This window comes from Manis pentadactyla, chromosome 13 (genome assembly GCF_030020395.1).
Source record: "Manis pentadactyla isolate mManPen7 chromosome 13, mManPen7.hap1, whole genome shotgun sequence".
NCBI classification, from domain to species: Eukaryota; Metazoa; Chordata; class Mammalia; order Pholidota; family Manidae; genus Manis; species Manis pentadactyla.
In genome coordinates this window covers 57,639,243-57,662,412 of record NC_080031.1, presented here as the reverse complement: position 1 = coordinate 57,662,412, position 23,170 = coordinate 57,639,243, and the positions used below count along the sequence as shown (strand labels likewise).

At 42.0% G+C, this 23,170-nt stretch overlaps 1 protein-coding gene across 1 annotated transcript in view; it reads right to left on the bottom strand.

Moving 5' to 3' along the window:
* Positions 1–1,287: 1,287 nt before the first annotated feature.
* LOC118923811 (T-cell-specific guanine nucleotide triphosphate-binding protein 2-like) overlaps positions 1,288–23,170 on the bottom strand; it is a 30,418-nt gene continuing 8,535 nt past the window's right edge. Inside the window, exon 2 of the mRNA XM_036908008.2 lies at positions 1,288–3,006. Within this exon, the coding sequence (XP_036763903.2) occupies positions 1,730–2,986 (1,257 nt within the window). The 5' untranslated portion in view covers positions 2,987–3,006 and the 3' untranslated portion in view covers positions 1,288–1,729. The remainder of the gene's footprint in view (positions 3,007–23,170) is intronic.

Genomic DNA, 23,170 nt, shown 5'->3' with positions numbered 1-23,170 from the left:
GCTGGGAACTAGAATGGGGTTCCTGTCTTGTTGTACGTTCCTGATGTTTGTATTCTGTTTACTGCACCACGGTCCCTTCCTCAACACCCACTATCCCCACGAGGGTAGAACTAACATGCAGAAAATCATGAGGAATTTCTAGGGAGGAAGTTTGAGAACAAGACAAGTGAGGAGTCAGGGCAAAGGAGAGCTGTGAATGTGGGTCACCAGATGTGAGACCAAAGGAGCATTTTATGTCCAAAGCAGCCCTTACTTTGGACAGGGCCTGGGGTAGCAAGGGGGTGGTCAGTGGGAATGCCCTTTGTGAGAATGCTGGAGGAAACCCCACGTGCTCCGGCTTCTGGGCTCAGGTCTAGCCGGCTCGGCAGCTGACAGTCCAACTGGCCACGTTGCAGTGAAGTCCTCTCAGGTCCTGGGGTGTAGGTGCAGCCACCACAGATCTCACAGCCCCTGAGAACCCTTTCCCTTTTTCCTTTAAAACTTATCTTTTTCTATCTTGAGAAAATGATTTCCTTTTCTGGGTCCTGCCATGCAGAAGGTTGAACAGGCCCTGCTCTCTAGATCATGGCTCAGCACTGTGTTTGTTTTGTGTACAGATTACTTGATTTTAGTCTTAGCTCATTAGTGAATCTCATTCCTGTTCTGTCCCCTCTTCTGGCTCCATTCCATGTACTGGCATTTTTCTTCTTGGATACATATTGTTGAATTCATTTTTATCCTTGAAAAGTCTGTGCTTTAGTTTGTGTTTTTATTTAAAATTTACATAACTAGTACTATTATCTGGAACAGGTTCTTTCTTACCTTTTCTAATGTCCTATAATCTATGCCCATTTTGCTGTGAGGATAGACACCACTGTGGGTTCTCCCAACCAGCCAGCGAGACTTCTTATTTTGCAATGTCAGGTGAGCAAGGAAACTTGAAAAAAATTAAAAGACTTTACTTCAAACTTGCAAACTGCATAGCACACCTGTGGCCACACAGTAAGGTCTCAGGTAGAGAGAGAAGGACAGAGAGAGCAGGGAGTTTGAGTTTTGCTTTTCTTGAGGTCCAGGTGTTGGGCCTAGGCTTTCACAGCTCACTCTCTGCTGGTGAATTTAAAAGTGTGGGAAGACAACGAACAAATGGCCCAAACAGTCAGTTACTGAAATCAACCAAGATCTTTAAAACAAAGGAGCCTCAAGGCACATGTTGGCGATGTGTCAATGTGAGCTACCCATCTTTGAAATGGATGATATGACAACCAAAGCTTAAGTCAGACACTTTAATTAAAAAAAGGAAAACAACTGTCAGGGCTTATACTACTGTGTTCTTTATTGTTACATTGCAGAGGCTTGTCAGACAAGACAATTGGCTCTGGATGGAGACAGAGGATCCATCAGAGGGGCACGTCGGGAATGACTACTAAGCATGGGATAGGACCATTCATCAAACATTTATAGAGCACCTACTGGGTGCCAGGCATTGAGATAAACAATTTGCCATTAATATAATGTTAGTAAGTCTAGCCCTGGACACAAAGTAGCTGGGCCACTGAGATGGTCTCATTTCTCAGTATAGAATGCCAGACTCCCTTCCTTTATTTCCATAGGGAGATTTTGAGCAAGCCTTTACAGTTAATCCAACATTTTATCAGGAAAGGTACTAAAGGAAGAGGTTAATCCAGGGCTGGGAGCATGGAAAGCTCAGGAGGCCTGAGTTGGCACAGGAGCACCAGGCCTAGGTGTAGAACTAGGAAAGACTGGTATTTTCTGTGAAAAGCTCTTCTTTTTTAAGGAGAGCTTTAGCATCACTAACCACAGTATCAAGAAAGTAATTTTGCAAATAGAAGGTCTTTGTAAAGTACAGTCCAGTGGCAAGGGGCCCCCCCATGGCTGACAAAACCATTTTAATACATTTCAACAGTTTTTTCATTAGAGAATCTTTTTCCTTCTCAACAGACAGCAAATGTGGAGACTGAATGTGTGACTTGAGTTTCTCCACTGACACATGCAAATCATTGGCCATGGTTTCCAGGGATGCATCATCCAGGCCAAAGTAAGACCGGTACAGGGTTAAGGTCTCCTCCAGCTTCTCCAGATCACTGATCACACCCACAAAAGGGATGGTGGCCAGTAATCCAGACTTCAGTGCCTCCAGCCACACCTTCTGCTTCAGGGAGTCCCTCTTCAGGTCAATGGCAGCCTCAGTGACACTGGGCAGGGAGAGCATGAAGATGTGGCGCTTCTGTGCTGGGAGCTCCCTCAGAAGTGTCATCTCCAGGTTTGGGAAATCATAGTCAGACACATCAATGTTGGAGACCAAGAAGACCCGAGGGTGACTCATGACCTCCTGTAGTTTTCCCTGACAGCTCTTGCGAATCATTTGTAGGATTCTCTCCTGGTCGAAGGTCTGAGGTTTACTTCTTCGTTCATTAAGTATATCGCTGTCCACTTTTGTTCGAACAAAGTAGAAATTCTTCCCCGTTTTTCCAATTGCTTTGGCCAGCTGTGCATCATTTTCCCTGAAGCGTGTATCAGAGGTAATAATAAAGAAGTCATACTCACCAAAGTTCAGTTTCTTCAGATATATCTCTGGTGTAAATGTAGTGGAACCAATGCCAGGCAGGTCCCAGAGTGTCACATTTGGAAACTTTGGGTGTTTGTATGGAATTCTCTCCATGGTGGTCTCCACCACCCCAGTGGGGGCTGCACCTTCTCCCTCATGCCCAATACCCCTCAGGGCATTGATGAAACTGGACTTCCCTGACCCAGTCTCCCCAGTCACAGCAATGCTCAGTGGAGCATTCTCGATCTCTCTCAGTGCCTCAGTGATGATACAAACTGCTGTCTGAAGGTTCCCAATCACCAGGCATGAATGAATCAAATTGATTGTTTCCTGAGAGAGGATTTTACTTTCTAACTTGAATGCCTTAAAAAACTTTTCAAACTTGAAGGCCAAATCATGAGCATTTGGGGCAGGTGATCTGGAGGAGGAGGACTGGTTCATGGCTGGTTTCAGGAGAGGTGCTGGAGAAAGGGAGAAGAAGGAAGGTCAGCAACTTAGGACGTGCAGGGCCAGCCTGGGCTGCGTGGTTGTGGGAGAGCCCTCACCCCACACAGTACCAGGGGGCACCTGCCCTTTTTGTTTTTGAGCATGGTGTTCTAGACATTTTCCCCCCTCGTACATACACCCTTATTCATGGTCTGACCATCTTGTGGAATGTCTTCCTCCTTTAAGAGACTCTCAGTGCTTCAGGACCAAATTCAAAGCTTGATCACTCCGCTCAGCCTTTTTACCCACTGGTGTTCCTTACCTCATTTAAGGATTCTTTAATAGTTTCATTTTTAAGAAAGTAGTGGGCACACACAGTGACCATTCAATGGGACAGTTTAGCTCCTGATGAAAAGTATGCTCACCCCACCGTACCTCTCCCCAATCAATGTGTGAGACCCTCAGGAAAATCCCTGAAGGACCTGAAGACATCTGACATCTCCGTTTGACAGGCTTCACTTTGCATGTGACTCATCTCCTTCCAAGAAGATGTATTATATGTCTTTGTCAATGGTTGAAATCTAATGTGACTGCGAATTTTCTACAAAATGCTTTTTCATCTACGCAGATTTAGGTGTAACAGGATGTTTTGGTGGGCTCCTTTCTGGATTCTGGAGGTAACCTCCACACACATACTTTGCATATTTAAGAGACCTCCTAGGTTCATCTGTGTCAGACTGCTTTGGCCGGACTTTCTTAGGGCCCCTTGTCTATCCACACCGCCTGATATTATATAAGGGATACAAGAGTTTAGGTGAGAAGTGAAGGGGATTTCCTTGATGTTTTTTCATACCTGAACATAAGAGTCTTCTAACATTCAAAAGTAAGCAAGGACACCAACTGGGAATGTGGAAAAACAGTTATAGCACTCAGGATTGAAAAGCACCTTGATTCAGAGTTCAATCTGTTTGTAAACTACTTTCATTTTGTGAGTGAAACTGCAATATTTTCAGAATTTCTCCTCTTGCTTTAGTACATTTCTATACAATAGGTGTTTCCAGGGGGTTCAGAGGAGTAGGCCATCTCCATATGAATAGGTAATTACAAGGGCGTGCTGAGGGCTTATCTGGAGTGGAGATATTGGGTGGGGGCCTCTTCTTCTGCAGCTAGGTCAAAAGAGACACGGGGGAGCAGAAGTGGACTGCCTGTAAGAAATAAACGGGTTTCTCCCACTTTATTTCTCCCTTGGACTGATTTCAGTTTCAAAGCTATTTTGTCCGGGAATTTTCCCCTGGAATTAAAGCTGTTGGTAGTTGGCAGGACCTCTGAACCCAAAATATGTCTACACAAGGTGTGACCTGGGAGGGCTGCCCCTAGGGATGGTGGGGAGATGCCCAGAACCCCCACTGTGGATGGTGGGGAGGCCCCAGTGGTTGCAGCAGTAGAGGATAGTAGAGCTACCTGTGGGGCTTCCACCTGGGGAGCCCCTAGTGGGGAATTGGTCTGGTTAGAGCACCTCCTAGAAGGGTGGAGCCTTCCCCATAACTGGGGAAGGTGGAGACACCGGAAGCTGCTGAATTAGCCCTCCGTGAGATAGAAGGCTGCTCAGAGGGCCTGCGTGGCTGTGCAGCAGCTGGGATTGTAGGGTCCCTTTTCCTCGAGATAGTGGAAAATGTTATTGAGAAGAGAGAGAGAGTTATCAAGGAGAGAGAGAGAGACTTTGGCCAGAGAGACACACGTCAGCATCGCTTGGAGGAGCTGGGTGATGACCTATGGGATGCCCTTAAGGAAGAGAGACAGTTACTGAGAAGATGGGTCACGCTCCTGGAAGATTCCTTAGCAGCAGTGATGGGAGAGGCAGCCAGAGAGTCCGCATTGCAGGAGGCCGTGGGGGAGGGGGAGGAAAGAGCGGTGCCTGCAGACCTGTAGGTGGTAGAGAGGTGTCGGGAGAGGGTGGGGGTGGGACTGAGGGCCAATCGGTTGCCGAGGCCACTGTGTAAGGCACCAGCCTCTCCCGTATTAAAGGCCTGCCTCGTTGTAAATAAAAAAATTAAAATGGGACAACCGCAGGCTCCTCAGGGGGAGGAGCCGCCCCCTCCCCAGGCTGTGGAGCACTCCATGCCCCGCCCCTATGTGCATGATGAGCTGGTGGACACGAGCATCTGGTATAGGCAGAAGCCATCAGAACCTCTGCCTACATGGCTTTTATGTCTCTGGGATATGGGGTTGGGAAACATTGTTATGCTGGGTTCTGAAGTGAGTAGACTGGCTTCCCTGGTGACTCACCCTTCCCTCTTGCAGCGGCTGCAATGTGCCCATCACACCTCAGGGAATCAGGTGCTTCTGGATTGGCTGACAGCTGCCATCAGGGCAGTTTGCCATAATCAAGGTGATTTACCATCCTTACCCACTAGCTGGAAAAATGTATGCAGAGCTCCAGCAGGTATTACAGGAATTGGGCATGAAAAATATCATCTATAAAATGTACCCCCAAGGCCCTGATGAGGAGGTGTTCTCCATAGGAATGAGAAATCTGGAGCTCCATACAGCTCCCCCTTCTCTCTTCGGGTCCCTAGTGACTATTCTTGCCCCCGACATAGGGCATCCCATAAGTGAGGCTACTCGTACTTAGCAGATCTGGGGGAGGTTGAAACAATAAGAGTCTGGAAGGAAGTACGGGCTACCACTGAAAGGAGAGGTGCAAAAGGCCCTGTGAAGGTCTTGAGGACCCAGATGTGGGTTGATTTGATAAAGGCCGGGATAGTGAAAGAAAAACTTGATGGGAAGCCCAATGGGATCTTGTTAGAAGTGTGGCACCCATTAAAGCCAGAGCAGCAGTTCAGCCATTGAGGTCCAGGACATGGAGGCCAGAGTCAAAGCCCCATGTCCAGCCTGTGTCCCTGCAAGACTTCCTGGGGGACAATACACAGGCTCTGCCTGGGCCCTCACCCCCACAGGAGGACAATCGGGCATTGTGGTTTGATGGGGTGGGTCAAGGTCCCCACCTTGGGGGACATGGTAGGGATGAGAGGCCACATGTAGAGTTAGCAATTCATTGGTCCCCTGTGAATATACAGTGTGCCCTGGCACTGGTGGACATAGGAGCTGAAAGTTCTCTGATTTATGGCAACCCTGTTAGTTTTTCTGGGACCCCTGCTGTGATAGATGGCTATGGGGGTAAGGCAATTAGAGTGAAGAAAGCCCTATTCCCATTCAGGATAGGGCGTTTACCCCCAAAGGAGTATACAATGTACATTTCTCCCATCCCTGAATATATTTTGGGGGTAGATATCCTGCAGGGCCTGTGGTTACAGACCACTGCAGGTGAGTTCAGACTAAGGGTACATGTGTTAAAGGCAGCACTGAGGGGACATGTTAAGCAACCACCTGTAGCTCTGCCTGTACCCAGATGAGTGACAAATACTAAGCAGTATAAATTGCTTGAGGGGCACAAGGAAATTGGAGAAACTCTACAGGAGTTGGAGAAGGTGGGCATCATAAAGCCCACTCATAGTCCTTCTAATTCCCCAGTGTGGCCAGTGAAAAAGCCAGATGGCTCCTGGAGTATGACTGTGGACTACAGGAAATTGAATAAAGTCACACCCCCTTTGCATGCTGCTGTCCCCTCTATATTAGCCATTGTGGACACCCTCAGCCAGGAGCTGGGAACATATCATTATGTAGTAGACCTTGCTAATAATGCTTTCTTCTCTATTGACATAGCACAGGAAAGTCAGGAACAGTTTGCCTTCACATGGGAAGGCTGGCAGTAGACATTCACTGTCCTTCCACGGGGATACCTCCACAGTCCCAACATCTGTCACATACTTGTGGCCGAGGACTTGGCCACATGGAAGAAACTGCAAATGGTCTGGTTGTATCACTACATTGATGTTATTATGCTCACGTTTGATTCTTTTTCAGATTTAGAAGGGGCAGTTCCTAGACTGCTGCAACATCTATAGGAGAAAGGATGGGCTGTGAACAGCACCACAGCTCAGGCATCTGGTTTGTCTGTAAAATTCTTGAGGGTTGTCTGGTTGGCTAAAACTAAAGTTATTCCAGAAGCAGTCATAGACGAGGTCCAGACTTTCCCCACCCCTACCACTGTGGCAGTCTTACAAGACTTTTTGGGTCTTTTGGGCTACTGGAGAGTGTTTATCCTGCACTTGGCACAAATTCTGAAGCCCTTTTACTGGTTGGCAGGAAAGTGCAGCAGGTGGGACTGGGATGAGACATGTGCAGCTGCTTTTACTTCTGCCAAGCGGGCATTCAAGGCCATCCAGGCCTTGAGTATAATGGATTCACCAAGGCCCTGTGAGCTAGATGTTCATGTAACCCAAGATGGTTATGGTTGGGGTCTTTGGCAGCAGCTTGAACGGACACACCAACCTATCAGATTCTGGTCACAACTGTGGAAAGGAGCAGAGGTCCAGTGCACCTTGATAGAGAATCAAGTGACTGCTGTGTATCACACCTTGCTGGCTATGGAGTCCATCGCCGGAACAGCTCTGACCAAGGTAATAACTACCTATTCCATTGCTGGGTGGGTGCGAGACTAAAATGCAATGGAGTGGTGTGGCACAGATGCGTACACTGGCCAAATGGGGTGCATATTTACAGCAGCATAGTACCCTCTCTACTAGCTAGCTCCTTATGTGGAGAACTCCAACACTTATTAGGGCCAGTGACCTATTCTAGTGGAAAGCAGAAAGAACTTGCTTTTGAGCCATTGGTAGCTGAGAGTCCTTATCAAGAGGGAAAAGCCCCTATACCCGAAGATGCTTGGTATAATACAGATGGCTCCAGTCTTGGACAGTCCCTGAAGTGAAGGGCTGTGGTTTTCCATCTTAAGACTGAGACAATGTGGATGGAGGATGGAGAGGGGAAGACCAGCCAATGGGCTGAGTTGCAGGCAGTACAGCTTGTGATCACCCAGGAGCCCTCCCCTATAGTTGTCTGCACCAATGGCTTGGCTGTGTATTGGGGCTTGACCTTGTGGCTACCGATATGGTACCATGCCAACTGAACGGTTGGTCACTTGCTGCTTTGGGGGCAAGAGTTGTGGAAAGACCTATGGGCCTCTGGTCAGACTAAGATTGTTACCGTATATCATGTGACTGGCCATTTGCCTTTGGCATCCCCAGGGAATGATGAAGCAGACACATTGGCTCAGGTGCGTTGGCTAGCATGAGAGCCTGCCTCTGATGTAGCCCAATGATTACATCAGTGTTTGTTAACACACATTGCTGCCTCTCCTATACAACTGTATGTACAAACCAAAGAAGAGTTATTGAAGCCAGGATATGTCCAGCAGCACAAATGTTTCCTGCTGTCAGCCCCAAATGCAATAAACACTGGAGACACTGTTGAATGGACATGGCTCTGGACATTTTGACATGTGGACCAGTGATGGCCAGCCCTTCTGGCACCTTGCAGAAAAGGCCTGGAAGCTGGCCTCATGTGTATTCCTGGAGTAACAGCAGAGTGGCCCCGAAGATCATGGTAGTGTACTCAAAATGACTGGGAGGTAAGTTCATCTTTCGGGGAAGTTTTGTTTTGCCTTTATGGCCAGTGCATGCATCTCCTGTAGCCTTATATATTGACCCATCTGCAACTCCCACAGGGAGGGGGTTGAAAATCTGGTATACTAGATCAGGACGAGATCCCATTCCTGCCAGTGTCCTATCACAGGATCGCTTCCTTGCATGCATCCTACCCAATGGACAAGATTTGCCTATGCTGGTGTCATTAAAACATGTAGCTTATTGCCCTTAAAGTTATTTTCTTCTACAATTCTTTTGGCCTGGATGTGTTCCTGCCTGCAGCTGCTGTTAGATTATTACTCTGACCTCCCTACCTCCTCAAATACTGACTGCCTGTGGAATGGGTAGACTATGGACTTAATCTGCAGAGGACTTTGAACCTAGCTGAATTCTCCAGCTTGAAGATTATTATAACTTTATGTTATTAGTCTGGTTACAATGCTCCAGTTTTCTCACACAGAAGCCATTGTGGAAGATGGGGAACCAATAGATTGTGAGGTGAGATTTCTGGAGGTGTGGCCGGAGGGTAAAATTGCAATATTTCCAGAATCTCTTGCCTGGCTTTAGTGTATCTCCATACAATAGGCATTTCCAGTGTGTGGAGAGGAGTAGTCCATGTCCATATGAATAGGCAATTACACAGGCGAGCTGAGGGGGTATCTGGACTGAAGACGTTGGCAGGGGTGGGGGTGGGGCTCTTCTTCTGCAGCTGGGTTGTGAGAGACATGGAGCAGCAGAAGTGGACTTTCTGTAAGAAATAAATGGGTTTCTCCCACTTTATGTCTGCCTTTGACTTACTTTGGTTTCAAAGGTATTTTACCCCTGGATATTCACCCTGGAGTTACAACTTGTTTTTTAGTGTCTCCATCTGAGAGAAGAGAAAACCCTGCCCGTAATGATGGAATAGAACTTGTAACTCTTAATTCCGATCCCAGAGTGACAAGGGCCCAGAGAATCTTCTGCACATAGCAGGATCTCCTGTCACCTCCATCAGTCCAAGCAGAACTGAGCTGGACCTGGTTCCTGGGCCTCTCCACACTGAAGACACATGCCTCAGATGGAGCAGTGACCAAGACACATGTCCATTGGGCATTGCTTGGCAGTGCCTTAGTAAGGAGTTAAGTGCCAACTGAATCCCATTTGGCCAGCATTGGTTTCTAGTCTTCTACAATGTCATGTGTCTTAACATGAAAAGGAAAGGCAGCAAAAGTGTTGCCAAATTAATTGTGACTCCATCAAACTAAAGAGCTTCTGCATATCAGTAAATGCGTAATCAGTAAATGAAAGTACAGTCTACTTAAGGGGAGAAATTCTATGCAAAACATAAATCTGGTAAAGGGTTACTGTCCAAAACACATAGTGAGCTCAAACAACTAAATCCCTTATAAACAATCTGGGTGTAAATAGAAAATATTTACAGATGGCCAACAGGTACATGAAATGCGGCCCAACATCACTAATCAGGGAAATGCAAATCCAAACTACAATGAGATACCACCTCACACATGTCAGAATGGCTCTTGTGGAAAAGACCAGGAATTGCATCTGTTGACGAGGATGTGGAGAACAGGGAACCATTTGGCACTCTTGGTGGGAATGTGAAGTGGTGCAGACACTATGGAAAATGGTGTGGAGGTTCCTAAAAATTTTAAACTAGAACTTACATATCATGTATCAATTCCACTTCTGATATTTACCTAAAGAAAAGGGAAACAGCCCCTTCAAAACATGTATGCCTACCTGTGTTCAGTGCAGTATTGTTTAACACAACCTAAGTGCCACTGATGGAAGAATAGATAAGGAAAATATGGTACATATGCACAATGAAATATTATCATATATTATTCAGTTGAAAAAGGACAAAATCTTGGCATTTGTGATGACATGGAGGAGCACTTTGATGGCATTATGCTAAATGAAATAAGTCAAACAAAGACAAATACCATGCTTTCATTTATCTGTGGAACCCTATACAAATAAACCAAAGTTTAGGATGTTGACATCAAATTTGGCATTACCCAAGATGGGGGATAGGCACCATTGAAGTTGATAAAGGGGACACAAAGGTAAACATGTCCAGTTATAAAATGAATAATTCATGGGAATGGAATGTATAACATTGCTACTATAGTTGATAATACCATATTGTCTGTTTGAAAGTTGCTAAGAGAGTAGATCTAAAAGGTCTTATCACACAGAGGCACTGAACAACACATTAGAACAGATGGACCTAACAGCACTCTACAGAACTTTACACCCAAAAGCAACAAACTACACATTCTTCTCAAGTGCACATGGAACATTTTCAAGAATAGATCATATACTAGGCCACAAAAAGAGCCTCAGTAAATTCAAAAAGATTGAAATTGTACTAACCAGTTTCTCAGACTACAAAGGTATGAAACTAGAAATAAATTACACAAAGAAAACGAAAAATCCCACAAACACATGAAGGCTTCACAACATGCTCCTAAATAACCAATGGATCAATGACCAAATGAAAACAGAGATCAAGTAATATATGGGGACAAATGACAACAATAAGTCAACACCACAGAATCTGTGGGATGCAAAAAAGGCTGTGCTAACATGAAAGAATATTGCAATACAAGCCTACCTCAGGAAAGAAGAACAATCCCATATGAGCAGTCTAAACTCACAATTAATGAAACTAGAAAAAGAAGAACAAATGAGTCTGAAAGTCAGTAGAAGGAGGGACATAATAAAGATTAGAGCATAAATAAATAGAATTGAGAAGAACAAAACAATAGAGAGAATCAATGAAAGCAAGAGCTGGTTCTTTGAGAAAATAAACAAAAAGATAAACCTTAGCCAGACTTATGAAGAAAAAAAGAGGGTCTACACACATAAACAGAATCAGAAATGAGAAAGGAAAAATCACTATGTACACCACAGAAATACAAAGAATTATCAGAGAATACTATGAAAAATTATATGCTAACAAACTGGATAACCTAGAAGAAATGGACAACTTTCTAGAAAAATACAACTGTCCAAGGCTGACCAAGGAAGAAAGAGAAAATCTGAACAGACTAATTACCAGCAATGAAATTGAACTGGAAATTCAATTTCTACCTAAGAACAAAACTCCTGGACCAGATGCCTTCACTGCTGAATTTTATGAAACATTTAGTAAAGACTTAATACCCATTCTCCTTTAAGTTCTCCAAAGAGTAGAAGAGGGAATATTTCCAAACTCATTCTATGAGGTCAGCATCATGCTAATACCAAAACAAGGCAAAGACACCACAAAAAAAGAAAATTACAGACCAATATCTCTGATGAATATAGATGCAAAAATACTCAACAAAATATTAGCAAACCAAATTCAAAAATACACAGAAAAGATCATCCATCATGATCAAGTAGGATTTACCCCAGGGATGCAAGGATGGTACAACATTCAAAAATCCATCAACATCATCCACCACATCAACAAAAAGAAGGACAAAAACCCCATGATCATCTCCATAGACGCTGAAAAAGCGCTTGACAAAATTCAACATCCATTCATTATAAAAACTCTCAAGAAAATGGGTATAGAGGGCAAGCACCTCAACATAATAAAGGCAATATATGACAAACCCACAGCCAACATCATACTTAAGCGAGAAGCTGAAAGCTTTTCCTTTAAGATTGGGTACATGACAAGGTTGCCCACTCTCCCCACTTCTATTCAACATAGTACTGGAAGTCCTAGCCATGGCAATCAGACAACACAAAGAAATAAAAGGCATCTAGATTGGCAAGGAAGAAGTTAAACTGTCCCTGTTTGCAGGTAACATGATATTGTACATAAAAAACCCTAAAGAATCCACTCCAAAACTACTAGATCTAATATCTGAATTCAGCAATGTTGCGGGATACAAAATTAATACGCAGAAATCTGTGGCATTCCTATACACTAACAATGAACTAGCAGAGAGAGAAATCAGGAAAACAATTCCATTCACAGTTGCATCAAAAAGAATACAATATCTAGGAATAAACCTAACCAAGGAAGTGAAAGACCTGTACTCTGAAAACTACAAGGCACTCATGAGAGAAATTAAAGAAGATACCAATAAATGGAAACTCATCCCATGCTCATGGATAGGAAGAATTAATATTGTCAAAATGGCCATCCTGCCTAAAGCAATCTACAGATTCAATTCAATTCCTATCAAAATACCAAACAGCATTCTTCAACAAACTAGAGAAAATCATTCTAAAATTCATATGGAACCACAAAAGACCCTGAATAGCCAAAGCAATCCTGAGAGGGAAGAATAAAGCAAGAGGAATTATGCTCCCTGACTTCAAGCTCTAGTACAAAGCCACAGTAATCAAGACAATTTGGTACTGGCACAAGAACAGACCCATACACCAATGGAACAGACTAGAGAGCCCTGATACAAACCCAAGCATATATGTCAATTGATATATGATAAAGGAGTCATGGACATGCAATTGGGAAAGGACAGCCTCTTCAACAGCTGTTGTTGGCAAAACTGGACAGCTACATGCAAGAGAATGAAACTGCATTATTGTTTAACCCCATACACAAACGTAAACTTGAAATGGATTAAAGACCTGGATGTAAGTCATGAAACAATTAAACTCTTAGGAGACAACATAGGCAATAACCTCCTGAATATAAGCATGAGAAAATTCTTCCTGAATGCATCTCCTTGAGCAAGGGAAACAAAAGCAAAAATGAACACATGAAACCACATTAAACTAAAAAGTTTCTATATGGCAAAGGATACCATCAACAGAACAAAAAGGCATCCTACAGTATGGGAGAATATATTTGTAAATGACATATCCAACAAGGCATTAACTTCCAAAATATATAAAGAGCTTACATGCTTCAACACCCAAAAGCAAATAACCCGATTAACAAATGGGCAGAGGATATGAAGAGACAGTTCTCCAAAGAAGAAATTCGGATGGCCAACAGACACATGAAAAGATGCTCCACATCACTAATCATAAGGGAAATGCAAATTAAAACCACAATGAGATATCACCTCATACCATTAAGGATGGACATCATCAAAAAAAGACTAAGAACAACAAATGCTGGCGAGGATGCCGAGAAAGGGGAACCCTCCTACACTGCTGGTGGGAATGTAAGCTAGTTCAACCATTGTGGAAAGCAATATGGAGGTTCCTCAAAAAGCTAAAAATAGAAATACCATTTTACCTGGGAATCCCAGACCTTGGAATTTACCCAAAGAATACAAGTTCTCAGTTTTGAAAGGACATGTGCACCCCTTTGTTTATCACAGCACTTTTTACAATAGCCAAGATATGGAAGCAACCTAAGTGTCCATCAGTAGATGAATGGATAAAGAATAGGTGGTACATATACACAATGGACTATTATTCAGCCATAAGAAGAAAACAAATCCTACCATTTGCAACAACATGGATGGGGCTGGAGGACATTATGGTCACTGAAATAAGCCAGGCAGAGAAGGACAAGTGCCAAATGATTTCCCTCATTTGTGGAGTATAACAACGAAGCAAAACTGAAGGAACAAAATAGCAGCAGACTCAGAGACTCCAAGAAAGGACTAGTGGTTACCAAAGGGGAGGGGTATGGGAGAGCAGGTGGGGAGGGAGGGAGAAGGGAACTGAGGGGTATTATGTTTAGTAGACATGGTGTGGGGGATCACAGGGAGAACAGTGTAGCACAGAGAAGGCAAATAGTGAATCTGTGGCATCTTGCTGCACTGATGGACAGTGACTGCATATGGGTGGGGACTTGATAATATGGGTAAATGTAGTAACCACATTGTGTTTTCATGTGAAATCTTCATAGGAGTGTATATCATTAATACCTTAATAAAAAATTAAATAAAAATCAAAATTTTAGTCACAAAAAATTAATGTGCAACTTTTCCTAATGTGCTGCTCATTTTGCCATATATAGAAATATTAAGTCATTTTGTGGTACACTGAAACTATTTAATGTTACGTGTCAAGTATACCTCTATAAAATACAAATAAAATAAAGAAAAATGAAATATACTTCTTGTCTGCTCAAAGGAGAAGACAGTCAGTCCATAGCAGAAAATCTTCCTAAATTTGGTCTATTTTAGAGAAGTTGGTGTTGGGCATATGTCCATGGTGAGAGGACTTAGAGACTGCAGGACAGTTCTCCTGGCGGAACCTTGACAGAGGATGAGCCTTCTCTGATCTTCTTGGAGATGTGCAGCTGGAGGTAACAGTCTGTTCCTTGCATGGGCAGCAGCCTCTGCACATTGTATCCATTTAGGACATGCCCATGCCCTCTTTAAACCTAGGGGTTGGCCTGGTGGGGCCTGAGAAAGGAAACCCCCACTGGGAAGGCCAGATTTTGGCTGATATGTCCCATTCTCAGTCTCCTGGAGGCTGAGGGAGAAGGTAAAGCCAGCATGAGGAGCAGCTGGGAAGGCATGGGCACTCACCCGTGTCTTCACCTGGAAGAACGGGTCAGTTCCTGTGGACTATAACTTGTAACCAGCCAAACTGAAATTTCCTGGAGAAAATCCCCTGAGATCCACTCCCCCCCAATAGGGTGATCTTGCCTAAACAATGCTTTTCCTGCTAACAAATCCATCTTCTAAATGCCCCTCTCTGCCTTTATAAACCTTTCTCTGAAGCTTGCTGGTGCTCCCCTCTGCTTGCTAGATGGGATGCTGCCAGATTCCTCAATGCACAAAGCCAGTTAGGTCTCCATCTTTACTTGGTTGAATTGTGTTTTTAACAGGTTCTGTGGCAGCAGTGGGATATGAAGTGGACCTCTGATGGTATTCGGGGATGATGAGAAACACAGGCATGAAATCCTGTGAATTCTTTTCAGTCCACTGTCTTCGTCACCATTTCCAAGGTCTGTTACTGACTTCCTGTCTGCTGAGCTGCACTCCTTTGCATTCAAGCTCCCACTCCTCTGTTCATGGGTAAGTGTAGACTGACAGTAGGCTCTGAAAGAGAGCCAGTCCTTAGCCCTTGATTCTGCTACATCTCCCAGTTGTTTGGAAGCCTCTCCTGATCCCATCTGAAGTCCCCATTTACTGGTGTTGCTGGTTTAATTCCCTACCGAGTTCCAGTCCCCAGACCCTCTTTACTGGAGTCTGCTAGCTTAGTCCATACTGGATATCGCTGGGGTGCACCCAGGGCCTTCCATTCTCCAGTCTACAGTAATGTCTCAACCCTAGTCCTTGGTTTTCTCCTCAGACTTCACACTGTGAACTGCTGGTAGGAGCCGCAGTTCTCCCCTCACTTGCAGTCAGTCCACAGTCCCCGTTCTTTGAGGCCTTGTGGTCGTTTGGGTACTGCACCTGTCCATAGCTCTGTTTTCCTTGGTACTAGACCTAATGTGTTCATGTGATAAAGGCTTAGCTAAAAGAAAAACAATAAATAAATAAAAAGTGTGGTTGATAAAATCCATAGAGGTAAGCACTCTACTTTCTGGCACACATGCTTATTTTTTGTCTAAAATCTATGATCATGGAAGCTTTGAACAACTACAATAACAGCAAATATTAATTAAAAAAACATCCTAGAATTGCAAATGCCATTATGAGAATGTTCCCTTTGGGTTAAACCACTTAAGAAGTGCATTTAAAAGCAGAAGGACTTAAAAATTTGAAAAATAGCTTCATTGAAATTTCATTGCAAAATTCAGATAAAAAATTAAGAAGACACAATAGGTACCTAATACAGAAGACTTATGTAATTCTTAACATTTCTCTGTGCCCTCCTTTATTTGAATACTCATTCTGTATTCTTTGTCTGAACTGCTGTAGCATGATTATAAACAAAAGTCTGCCATGTTGGTGACCTTGGAACCCCCTTCACACCTACCTTTGAAGGAGGGCCCCTTATGAGTCCCTCTCAGAGTTGATGAGACTGTGAGAGATTTTCTGGTGTGTTAGTTCCTTGGACATCCAAGGGAAAACTAAGATCTAAATAAATATAGAGGTAAGTAGATAAATGAATAAACAAGTAAATAAATATTCCAACATAGGTGGATGTGTATATTAATCTTTTACCATATGCTTACAACCCAATTATTTAAGGAATTAAAAGCAAGTGTCCTTAATACAAATCAAAACCACAATGGGATATAAACTCATACCAGTTAGAGTGACCAGTCTCCATAAGAGAAGAAATAACAAGTATGGCTAGGATGTGGAGAAAAGGGTACCCTCCTACACTGTTGGTAAAAAAAAAGGTATCCTCCTACACTGTTGATGGCTATGTAAATTGGTGCAGCCACTAAGAAAGCAGAATGGAGATTCCTCAGAAAGCAAAGAATAGAAATACCATTCAACCAAGTAATTCCACTTCTGGGAATAAAGCCAAAGAAACCAAAATTCCTGATCCAAAAAGAAATATGCACCCTTATGTTTATTTCCACATTATTTACAAAAGCCAAGATATGGAAGCAACCTAAGTGTCCATCACTAGATGAATGGATAAAGAAGATATGGTACATATACACAATGGAATATTATTTAGCCATAAAAAGAAAAGAAATCCTGGCATTTGCAAGAACATATATGGAGTGAAATAAGCAAGGTGGAGAAAGACAAATACCATATGATTTCACTTGTGGAATATAAAAGCAAAACAAAACATGAATAAAATAGCAGTAGACTAATAGACACTGAGAAGTGACTGTTGGTTACCATAGCGGAGGCCATTGGGTGGGTGAGTGGGGAGGGTGAGGGGGATAAAGGGGCACAAAAATTCTCAGTCATATTACAAGTTGGTCACGGTGAGGTTGGTACATTATGGAGAATATAGTCAATCATTCTGTAATATATATTGACAGCAACTGCATTTGTGGGGGTGAGGGTTTAATAATATGGATAACTGTTGAACCACTGTGTTGCATACTTGAAGTTAATATAAGCTCATATACCAATAATACTTCAATTAAAAAAAGTTAAACATGGAAAAAAAAGCTAGTGTCCTTATTTAAAAAATTTTACAAAACCTTAAATGCAGCCCTTGAGGCAATTAGAAATCCACCTATTCCTTTACCATTCCCTAAACTTCCCCTGTTTATTTCAAAATGCCTGGAATTTATTTGCCTTAAAATACTAAAGTACTTCTTGGAGGAACTTGCATTCTGTCTCTGTTCCTTAAAGTTATAAATCTTATAATGTCTTGAAACATAAACACTGGCCACAGTTCTCTGGGAATGAAAAAAAAAAAAGGAAACAGGGCTTTTAAAAGTAGAAACTATTAAAAGGGCTCTTGCCCAGAATTAAGCCTCGTAAGACAAATCTGTAACTTAAATATCTCCTCCACAATATTAACTACAAGATATCTGTATCTGTCTGCATGTTTTGAGTGTATTGGGAATATACAGTATTTTCTACCTCCAAAATATTGGTAAAGCTAATATGTAAAAGAGATCTATTTAATCGACTTAAAGAAAGCAAGCACTTATATAAATTAAGTATTTACAAATGTTCTCAGAAATAAAATAGTAACTTAATTCAAGATAATTTTAGGTTCATGTGATCTGGCAAAAAACCTAGAAAACTTGACTAAGGAGATAAAATATCAGTACTCTTAAGTCTATAAGACAGTGGTGAAAGAAACTGAAGAAGACACAAATAAATGGCAAGCTATCCCATGCTCATGGACAGGAAGAATTAATTTTGTCAAAATGGCCATCTACAGATTCAGTGTGATCCCTTTCAAAATACCAATGACACTTTCCTGAGGACTAGAGCAAATAATCCTAAAATTTGTGTAGAACCAGAAAAGACCCGAAATAGCTAATGCATCTTGAGAAAGAAAAAATGCTGAAGATATCATACTCCTCCCCGATTTCAAATTATGCCAGAAAGCTATAAAAATCAAAACATAAAAATCGATACATATATGTATATCAATAGAACAGATGAGAGAGTCCACAAACAAGCCCACATTCATATTGTCAATTCACATATGACAAAAGAGGCAAGAATACAAATGGAGAAAAGACAGCCTCTTAAAAAAATGGTGTTGGGAAAACTGGGTAGCTACATGCAAAATAATGAAACTGAATCATAGTCTTTACTCTGAACCATAGTCTTTACTGAACCATAAACAAAAGTAAATTCAAAATGGATCAAAGACATAAATGTTAAGACCTGAAACAATAAGATTCTTGAAAGAAAACAGAGAGTATGCTCTTGAACATTGCCATTAACAATTATTTTCCTGAATATGTCTCCCCAAGCAAGAGAAGCAAAAGTAAAAATAAACAAGTAGGAAGGCCTCAAACTAAAATTTTCCTCAAGCAAAGGACATTATCAAAACACAGAAAAGGAACGTACTAAAAGGGAGAATGTATTTATAAGTGGTATATGTAATAATACGCTAATATCCAAAATATTAAAGAACTCATATACTTCAACACCAAAAACAAACAAATAACCCAATTATAAATGGGCAGAGGACCTGAACAGACATTTTTCCAATGACATACAGATGGCCAACAGGCACAAGAAAAGATGTTCCGCATCACTAATCTTCAGGGAAATGCAAATCAAAACAATGAGCTATTACTTCATACCAGTTAGACTAGCTAGCATCAAACAGAGAAGAAATAAGTGTTCATGAGAATTTGGAGGAAAGGGAAACCTCATGCACTGTTGGTAGGAATATAAATTGGTCCAGCCACCATGGAAAACAGTATGGAGTTTCCTAAAAAATTTCAAAGTAGAAATAACGTATGATCCAGGAATTTTACTTCTGAAAACATAACCAAAGAAAACAAAATCACTAACTCAAAAAATTCACACCTATATTTATTGCAGCATTATTTATAATTATTTATAATAGCCAATATATAGAAGCAACGTAAGTATTCTTTGAGAGATAAAGAATATGTGTGCATATATACAAAGAAATATTACTCAGCCATAAAGTGGAATGAACTATTGCCATTTGTTAAAATATGAATGGACCTTGAGGGTATTATGCTAAATAAAATTAGTCAGAGAAAGATGAATACCACATGCTTTCACTTATGTGTGAAATCTAAAAAATAAAATAAATGAACAAACAAGACAGAAACATACTCATAAAGTCAGAGAACAAGCCAATGGTTGACATAGAAAGGGGACAGAAAGATGAGTGAAATAGGTGAAGGGGCTAAAGAGGGATAAACTACCAATTATAAAGTAAATGTTTCAGGTATTAAAAGTAAATGGCATATGGAATATAGTCAATAATATTATAATAACTTTGTATGGTGACAGGTAGTACCTACACTAACTGCTGTGAGATTTTGTAATGCATATAATTGTGGAATCCCGAAGCTGTACACCTGAAACTACTATAATACCGTACATCAGCTATATGTTAAAAAAACCAATATCACGCACAAACTTTTGAAATACATATTTACTTAAAACTTAGCATCTTCAACATCCATATTAAGAACAAAAATAGTTTTCATTTATCACATGTATGTGTGATTAAAGGCAAGACAGAAGTACATTGTCTTAGAGTTACTGAACTAGGAGGTGGTATGCATTCATTTCCATGTATTCCAAGTGCCTAAAGTTAATCTTCACAGTAACACTACAATATAAACATATCATTAACAACCTCATCTTGTAGGTGAAAAAGCAGAAACTCTGAGTTTTGTAATTTGCTGAAGGTCATGGACAACAAAGTGTCAGTACTTGTATTTGACCCCACAATGACTGGATCCAGAATCACGCTCTTCTACACTTGCAATATCCTGACTCTGTATCCCTGAATTTGTTTTATCTCTTCTAAATCATCAACATACAAACTCAAAACATTTAAGCAAACTCAAAAACTGTAATTGCGGAACCAACACAGAATAACATACACTCAAAAAAGATGATAAAAGTCTTTATGTCCTTTTGATGGAAGAAGACCCAAAAGGTGTAGTTATGTGACAAATGTCAGTAAAGTATCTGTTTGTTAAGGATATTCATGAAAATGTCCTCATTAGTTTTCTAGATAGTTGGATTTCAGGTTTGGTGGGGTGCTTTGTTTTGTTTTTAGTTCTTTTGTTGTCATTATTTCCTATGCAGTTTCAACTGGAATATATATATATATATATATATATATTACAGGAAAAGATAGTGGAGAGAACAACCCTTAATAAAAATATAATAATTTTTCATAGCAAATCTGCAGACTGTATTTATGGGTGGGAGGAGAGGTTTGGGTTACCTATAGAACAAAGTGACACACTTTTCCACTCAAGCTAAAACATTGAAAATATAAGAATTATAAGTCACATCCAGTAGGAAATAATATGTTACAAAACTATACAAGAAACAAGGGAGATGACTCCAGATATTCAAAATTAAAACATAGCACTGTCTTCCTCATGTATGTGTATTTTATGTATGCATGTTGACCATCAGGATGTGAAAAATTAGGCTTCAGGGTGTTAATAAGTTAATACTAAACTTATTAACACTAAACTAATTAAGGTGTTAATTATATCCTTACTTCATACTCAAGAGGTATGTAGGCACATTTATGTCTTTGTTTTTCATTTAGATATGATACAACTTCAAGAGTTACTGAATACTTCAAAAGACCTGGGAGTCATATATATCAAACCCTTGTGGTATGTATGTGTGATTAAAGGCAAGACAGAAGTACATTGTCTTAGAGTTACTGAACTAGGAGGTGGTTTGCCAATTCCAACAAACATTTTCCTGTCTTTATATTTAGAGGCTATGCTTGGATAAATCTGTTCAGTTTAGATAAGAAATCATGTTACCATAACTATAACAAACCCTGAAGTTAAATTTTAGTTTCCACAATTTCAAGTACTTATCAGTAATAATTTACTCTCTACTCATTCCTAGTTAAATGTTACAAAAATTTATTCGGCTACTTCAAGAAAAATATCTTTAAAGAAATGTGTACTACTGATACCTCTATGAAAAAGTGTTTATAAACTGGCCATTTTCTGTTGATCAAATTAAAGTCACATACAAAAGAGAAAGTTGTACAAGGTTATGGAAGAGGAATCTTTGAAAAGAATTTTAATAATGGTCAAACTGGCTAAGATTAAAATGCATTTACTTAAGAATATGTGTTAGTGGAGGAGGGGAAAAGGTGGTGGAGCAGGAAGGCAAGGGAAAAACCTCCTCACACACATACACCAAGCAAGCAACTACAGCAAATACAGCTGACCCTGAAAACGACCTGCAGACTGCAGAGCAGACCACCTACACCTGGGGGAGTAGAGAGGACCACCCAGAGAAGGGTAAAGGGGCAGAGCACCAAAGTAGTGGGAACCCAGCCCTTGCCCATCCCCACCCACAGTCAGGAGGAAGAGGAACCAAGCAGAGAGAGGGGAGGGGCTCAGGCTTCTGCACACCTGGCCCTGGAGCTCTACTCTGGGAACACAAGGCCACATAGCACTGGGTTTTGATGATTAGTGGGGCTGGACACCAGGGACAGTTGGAACCCTCTAAGAAGCTGAGCCACTCCAGTTGCTTGTGGAGGACAAACACGCTCTGCTGGTCCTGCTGAGACCCAGAGGAAGCATTTGAAATATGTGCCAGCAACTGGAGGGGTGCCCAAGGGGTGAGGGTTGGATGGAGCTCTCTCCACAGGAGAAAGGGCAGGTGGATGATACTTCCCCATCCCTCCCTTGGCCCAATAGGTTGAGCACTCTCAGGAGCCCCAGGCACTTCAGCTCCTCACTGGGGGCTCAGCCATGAGATGCTTTCAGCATACCTCTGGTCTGCCAGCTTACTTAGCCCAGCGGTGTCAGATTTAGCTACCTGGCAGGCAGAGGGCGGCTTTCTCAGCCCCGTCTCAGCCCAATTAGAGAGGTACTTGCAGGAGTCAGCTCCAAGGGCTCCTTCCTCCTTGTGGGTGGCCAAGACTGGTGCTGAGTTTTGCTGCCACCAGGGCAGACCTGCATGGCTCACATCCATTGTGCAACTCACCAAGACAATGCAGCCGCACACCCTGCCACCACATGAGTTGCCTCACTGCAGGACTGTTTCGGAGCTGTGTGACTGCCCCATCCACCCCTTAACCCAGCTGCACCACCAAATGCAGGGCAGGCAGAGGATGGCCCTGCCTGCAACAATCCCAGCAGAAGCTACTGCTTTAATCACAGAAGGGCTGACTGAGGCAAACTGCCAGCCTCAGGGAAAAGAGATAGAAGACAGAAAGGCGGCCCTGCTCACTGCCCACCAACAGCAACTGGGGCTCCACCAGGCACAGGAGAGTAGAGTATTGAGATTCTGAGCACCACAGGATGCCTTTCATAAAGCCATGACTCTCTAAACCAGGAAACATAGACGATCCATCTAATACAAAGGAAGAAACACAGAAACCCTGACAAAATGAAGAGGCAGATGAATATGTTCAAAACAAGATTACAACACAAGACATCAGAAAAAGGGCTAAATGAAATTCAATCTTCTTGATAAAGATTTCAAAGTGACAGTCATACATCAGCAGATTTCTCTGCAGAAACTTTACAGGCTAGAAGGGAGTGATGTGAAGTATTTAATGTATTGAGAGGGAAGAACCTACAGGCAAGTATCCTCTACCCAGCAAAGTTATCATTCAGAATGAAGGAGAAATGAAAAGTTTCCCAGATAAAAGAAAGTTAAAAGAATTAATCACTACTAAA